The sequence below is a fragment of the Pinus tabuliformis genome, chromosome 5_1 (assembly GCF_031772625.1).
Source record: "Pinus tabuliformis cultivar Carrire ecotype Pingquan chromosome 5_1, CPIR1, whole genome shotgun sequence".
Taxonomy (NCBI): domain Eukaryota; kingdom Viridiplantae; phylum Streptophyta; class Pinopsida; order Pinales; family Pinaceae; genus Pinus; species Pinus tabuliformis.
The window spans coordinates 341012814-341020048 of NC_142305.1; the positions used below are offsets into that span (position 1 = coordinate 341012814).

Genomic DNA, 7235 nt, shown 5'->3' on the forward strand with positions numbered 1-7235 from the left:
TTACAAATTGTGCTTCAAAGTTCAGGTTAGTGATTGATTTTTTATTCTTCAAACACTGTGGGTCTACCGTCTGATTGTTGTTAGCTTTTAATTTTTTATTTCATAAATTTCACAAGAGTCTACCGTCTGATTGTTGCTAGCTTTTAATTTTTTATTAGCATTTTAAGGTATTGTAGTTGTTCACGATTCCCAATGGATTATTGTATTTTACAATCATTTTTTTTTCAAATCTTGCTCTAAAAATAATATATTATACTGTTGTATAGGAGACGACTAGATAACAGCAGAGTTTTAGAAATTGGTACGAGAGAAACCCACTGTGATTCTGAAAAATAGGAACTTGTTCTAAAAAACAACACGGATTTGTTTCAGCAAATTTACATAAACTGTTCTTGAAAAAACATGCTATCATTTAACAGTTTTCCACAAAAAAAATACTTTCAGTAAACAGTTCTTCAAAAAAAACACAATTTCTCCATGCAAACATTCCCATGCTGCCATTTAATTGCTTTCAAAATTTATGCCTGTACTGGAGAATTTATTGTGCCCAAAACTACCGTAAAAAAATTAAATTCAATAAGAACAACCGAAATTTGACTTTGAAAACTATGTGTATGACACTCATTTCATTTTACTCCCACCATCATACCAATGTCGATGCGACATCCAGGTAGAGGAAACAGAGAGCCCATACATCAGCCAAACGAAACTATCATTAAATATAAATTATTAAATAATCTAGACACTGAAAAACTATTTAGATATCTTCTATATTATTGATCAGATCATGTATTGAATTAAAAATATTTCGAGATTATTAAATCTTGACTATTCATAATTTAAAAATATGAAATTCTTTAAACCCAAGTCAATATAGACGAAGCCTTCTGCGTAATTATCAATTTAAAAAACAAATAAAAATACATCAATGATTAAATCACCTTCGGAAACGGTGTTTTGGACAATCTGAAATTGTAAGTTCCATGCATGAATGAAAAAAGAAAAATCCGAAGACGGGCCGCAGTCGATGTTGTGTTTGGAACTGAGGGAGTTGAGTGGCATCGTGGATTTGAAAATGAACAAGGCATGTCTTAGTCCAGGATTAAACAGCCAATCGTGCACATCCCATAAGATTTGAACACGAACTCCTTCTACATAAATGGTATCGTTGCCCCTGAATTTCCAGGGCAATTGATTCACTTCCACCAGGGTTGGAATTTCGATTTGAACTTTATATATTAGTGTTTTATATATTTTTAATATTGACTTTATTGTTTTAATTATTTTTTTAATTTAATAAAAATTGTAATAATTGATTTTTTCTAACTTAAAATTTTTTATTAATAATAATTATTATTAAAATTATATATTTAAAATTATATATATATATATATATATATATATATATATATTTTGTTTATAAATAGTATATAGAAAATAATATAATCAACCTAAATTATATTTTGTTTTAGAGAAAATAAGGGGTGGTTCAAAAAATATGGAATTGTTATATATATATATATATATATATATATATATATATATATGAGGATCTAATAAAATGTTGATAATTCTATAAAAAAAATATTTCAAATTTAAGATTACAATTATATGTAAGATTTAACAATATTATTAAGATGTTGAAATGCTAAGAAAATTTAAAAGTTTAACTATATAGATTAATATTCAAAATCAAAGTTCAAATAAATATTAATGTAGATATAAGGATTTCAACATATAACAACTTCCTTAATTCGATATGCCTTTGTCTTTACTTCTTCTTCAAATAAATATTAATATAGATATGAGGATTTCAATATATAGCAACTTCCTTAATTTGATTACCCTTGTCTTTACTTGTTCTTCTTATTTTTCCATTCGAGTGCTTCCATCCTCTTCTAAGTCTTCACATCTTAGCTCAAACCTCTTCCTTAACCATTGCCCTTGTCTTTACTTGCTCTTCTTATTTTTCCATTGCAATGCTTCCATCCTCTTCTATGTCTTCACATCTTAGCTCAAACCTCTTCCTTAACCATTTCCCTCGTCTTTACTTGCTCTTCTTATTTTTCCACGCCCAGTTCAAGATTGACTCCAAGGAAACTGCCAGGAAACTGCAAATTTGGGCTTCAAGTTAGTGATTGATATTTATATTTTGTATCAAACATTATATTAGATAATGTCATAAATTATCTCTGAATTTGCATGGAACTTAGTCTTATTAGGCATCTAAATATTCATGTAGCATAATGTAAATTGTTGGATTTAAATGATAATTTAAATATATGAAATGGATAACCATCAAGCGTTTTACCTTGGACTGGAGCAAATTTCAAATCTTAAACACTTTTTATTGAAACTCCACAATTGAGTTTTTTCAAATTTTGGTTTTTTTTCTTACGATAAATATATGAAAATTTTCAACATAATTATTTATTGAATGGTAATTTTTTAATCAAAACTTTATTAGTGAAGGGTTAATTTATTATGAGAACATCAATTTTTAATATAACGTTTCTTGACGGGAAGCATAAGGACCCAAAACGTCAAAAAAAAATTGTATGATGGATAAAGAGAAATCCAAATTCCAACCCTGGGTTCGAATATGGGATCTCCACAGCAGCAATAAAAGTAGTGGGTGGTGATTCATCACCGCAAAGCCATTGCGAGCTACCGTAAATCTCCCTTAGGGAATTAGATGCAACGCCTTCGATTGTAAGCAACAGTGCTCAAGACCAAATTTCCGACGGAAAATGACAGTCGTTGCATATCTTCTCTCAGAGGAAAGGAGAAACCTTTCCCTCAATCATTCATGCCCTAATATTGTTCTGATAATGCCAAAAGCCACGTGAAATGGGAAATCGCATCCATTTTCTGAACATGATTCAAGGTTAAACATAAAACTGGAAATCGCTGTCATTTTCTGTTATATTTTCATAAATCTAGAACAGTCACGGTTAGAAACAGGATGCCATTACCCATCACTGTACTGTTGAAATGGCATTTGAAACAGCAAGGTAACCGAGAAGAAAAAGGAACCAAGACGTGGTGAAAGGATAGGGACGCGCAGTATATGCCTTTAATCTGAAGCGCGTAGTATTTTCCCCTGAAATGTTGGCTTTCCCAGGTAGAGTTTTGGATAAATCTGGTTGGACTTAAAAAAAAATCTGGTTACAGTTGTTAAGTTGAGGACTTTCGGGTGCCATGATTGTTTTTTATGACGTGAGTGAAATTGTCACCTCAACAACGCCTAATTTGAAGAGGTAAATGCAGTCAAACGCTCGCTAATCCACTAACTGGAAGAACAAAATGGAGCTAGATGCTCAGTAATCCAGCTCATCACCAGTAATTTTGCTGAGTAATTACCAAGGGGCAGATAACCTTCCATCATGGAATCTCATCCGTCGATTCGCTGGCCGTGACGAAGAATATGCCGGTATCAAAGACTCTTAACGACACGAGTGGATTTTGTGATTAAAATATGGAGTAACCTGTCACTCAATTCCCAATAGGGTACGCAATTACGGTGAACGATGCACTTTAATTGTTCTTCAACGTTTTTTCTAGAGAGTGGGTTCATGAGCGGAAGGCTGAATGGAGTTTTAATATTTTTGAATTAAATATATAAAAATTATTTTATATAATTATAATTTATTTTTAAATTAAAATGTTGGTTTTATTAATTAAATAATTGATTGAAAAAAATTATTATGTTTATAGGGATGTGTATTTTCGATGTTTTCAAAATTTTAATTTAATTATTAAGTCGATGGTAATGATTTAGTTTATATTGAATATTTTTAAGGTTGTGATTTATATGATGATGGTTAACGTTCACTGAGACCAAATTTTGGTTTATCGGACTTAACAAATTATTTAGCTTGATTTAAGATTTTATTCCTATCCTCAAAAAGCTTGGAGAGAAGCCTCTGGAGCTCACTATAATTTTGACATCGTAAAAAGGCTAGGAAGGCCAGTTTTGCAACAAAGATTATGAACTGAGCTCTAATGTGGTTGTATGCTGGGCACTCTAAGAGGAAGTGATTTTCATCGTCGATGTTCATATTCTCACAGAGATGGCAGATGCTTTCTATCCATGGTGTTTTAGGAACTGCCCAACTACCCATTTCACTATGGAGCTCATGAGAGTTCATTCTACTCTTCGCTATATTAATTTTTTTCTTTGAGCTAGTTAAAATAGAGAGATACTTTTGATCTTGGGGTTGATGACCTCTTTATAATATCTTAATTTCTTTTAACTACTAAATCTTTTTCACACCACATTTTTTTTTTTAACTTAGAAGTAACAATATTTTTAATATTATTAATTTTTTGCAATGCAATATATATAAAGTACTTGTATTATTTTGGTTCTTTTAACTAAATTAATTAATTAAAAAATTGTTACATAAACAAGTGTCATAAAAGGTTTTTGAACATATAATATTAATAAATCTTGTAACAAAACTGATTTACAAATTAAGAATTTTTATGTATTTATTTTCTATATTTTTTCAAACGTTGAACTAATATATTAATTTATTTTATAATTAATAATATAAATATTTTTTTATAAATAATGATAATAATAATTATTTTTTAAATCAATTGATTTAGTTTTAATAATTTGATGTCTATTATAAATAGCTAAATATAGACTTTTGCCCTCCATTTTATATTATTCTAATTTTATTTTAAATTAAAATTAAAATTAAAATAACCAATACAAAATAAAGTCTATGACTGTAAACAGCCGTCAAATCATCAATCAAACGCGTTTTCGTTATTAACAACGCACACAGATTTTGAGAGTCTTTCACTGGCGTATTATAGGAATTTGTATACATTCTACAACGGAAAGTAGTTGTGATTTACATACATTATATGTTAGTAGTTTTAAATGGGATTTTTTTGAAAGTTTTTTATTATTTATTATTTATTTAATTTGTTTAAAATTTAACAGGGTGACAAGTAATTTAATGAAATTATAAGTTTGACAGATAGATTTTTGGTAATCAAAGTGTTTAAGGAATATTTGAAATATTTGAGAATACTGAATTTATATATATATTCAAAAAAACTAATTTAAATAACACAAATCAAAATTAAGCCATAATTTTTTTATCCTATTACAACTAAAAATCCACCCATTACCCTAAAAAGTCAAACTTAAAATACTACTTTATTTAATTATATAATTCCCGCAATTCCTTTCATCATTTAGAGTCAAACTTAAAATACTACTACGTTATTTGATTATGTAATTCCCTCAGTTCATTTAAATGTAAAGATCCTAGTGAATAAGTATGGCTAAGAGTATTAATTGACAGATATTAAATGCCTATTTTGTAAGTTAATGTAATTCCGTTTAAAAATATAAAATATGATATTAAATAAACAATCAGTAACTTAATATTAATTAAATTATTACATGGTTATTATTGGTACTTCCAAACCATGTGGCTCAATCAATCACTAGATGTATATAGACAATGAAAATTTGTAAAGTTCATGAAAAGATCCAGAGGTGCCAACGGCATTAACAGCTAAACAATGTACGCTCCCACATACGCAGTTGAGGAAATATATGCCACAAATACAATACATTACTGTCCCAAGTGAGCACACCATGTACATATCAATTCTATCCGCCAGCAACAATCAGAAGCGGGCGGCAATCTGTGTATCCCTACTTCAACACAGGGAATACTGCCTTATGTACTCTTGGAGTAATAACCACTTAAAAGCGGGTGATCTTCTCGCATCACCTCGGCTTCCTTGCTTCTGCGTTACTCTTGGACAACTTAATCTTGATGCAGATAAAAATGACTTAAAATTGAACTCCTTCAAATGTTTGGCCGAATTGCCAATTTGCAGGAGCGACGTTATAGGAAGTGACGGTTCTCCCATCGCTAGTGCTGACCTGGAAGGAGAGAGTCTGCCCATTCAAATAGGAGTTGCTTTGCCAATTCTGCCCCCAATTGCGGGACATTGTTTGCCAACCAGTGTTGGAACCTTTGATAGAAACTGCCTCCACATCGCCTGCGCCTCCTACATTGGTAATGAGCACCAAATTGAAGTAGGAGTGCCCATTGATCGTGAATCGAACTCCACCTTTCCTCACGCATGGTATTCTGTATACATAAATATTAACCTTGCGGGTTAGCATTTCATGCCAATTAAAGTCAAGTTGGGAATAAATTTTCAGGATTGAAGAAAAGGAATATAGTGTTGAGAGACTAATTAGGGTAATGATTAATTACCTTCTGAACATGATTGGAACGATGCCACTTCTGTATATGGCGATCTGTTGAAAAGCAGGTTGTGCAATGTCGAAGTGTTGGAGAGGTGGATTGCACCATCCTCCATTGTCGTTGGGAAGGGCAGAGTTAGGGGGGCAGAGGTTAGTAGCAGTAACTGTTACAGTGCCAGGTAGACACCACTGAGAGTCAGACTGGTCGTTGCATTTCATTTCGTAGCAGGCTCCACAAGTAGCGCCATTGTTGAAAAGCGCCGTGCTCAGAGCTGCAGTGTTCGTCCCATAGCCTTGGCTATACAAATTACCGTACCCGCACGCACCGCCTGTCAAATTAATTTCACGATCGATTTGCTTAGATAACATATGTTATTAAAATTATTAATGTAAATCTGAAACTGCAAAGCAATATATTTGAGCTTATATCTACGCCCACCCGGCTGTCCATCAGACTGGAGTTTTGTCGAAGTGTGAACTTACCCATTGTGCCCGATGCATCGCTGCCACCATAAAACGTAGCATGTGCAGATTGCCAGCCACTATCTTGTGCATAAGCTGTACCAGCTATCCACAAGAAACCGAACATTGTGGCCAGTTTTAGAGGCGCCATTTCAGAACGAAATAAATGGTCGCTAAAGGATAACTAGCTTCACCTGAAATGATATGTGAAGCTAGAATTGAGTCGAATAGAAATCAGAACTGATATCTGAATCGATATTTGATTGGTGGACTCTGAGAGATCTCCAAATATATATAGAATGGCGAGGTGGATGAACCCCATCAAATTTTCTTCCGGGAACGAAGGTATCCACCGCAGTAGTTGGCTGCACATGGACCGCACGTTCAAACAAATTGTGGCCGCCTTCTATTTCCCGCGATGGGGCCCTCTGTACATGGGATTCTTCAATCGGGTGAGTTTGGTGATGATGAAGGCCACAAGCTTAGTTGTATTCTTTCGCTACCTACACGGACATTGACAACG

At 32.5% G+C, this 7235-nt stretch overlaps 1 protein-coding gene across 1 annotated transcript; it reads right to left on the minus strand.

Moving 5' to 3' along the window:
• Window positions 1-5526: 5526 nt before the first annotated feature.
• LOC149164840 (expansin-A2-like) lies at window positions 5527-6975 on the minus strand. The gene is made up of 3 exons (XM_089431005.1): window positions 6734-6975; window positions 6261-6579; window positions 5527-6131 (listed from the first exon to the last, which is right to left on the minus strand). Exons 1-3 carry the CDS (start codon window positions 6861-6863, stop codon window positions 5828-5830), a joined length of 753 nt encoding a protein of 250 aa, XP_089287131.1. The 5' UTR covers window positions 6864-6975; the 3' UTR covers window positions 5527-5827.
• Window positions 6976-7235: the final 260 nt, after the last annotated feature.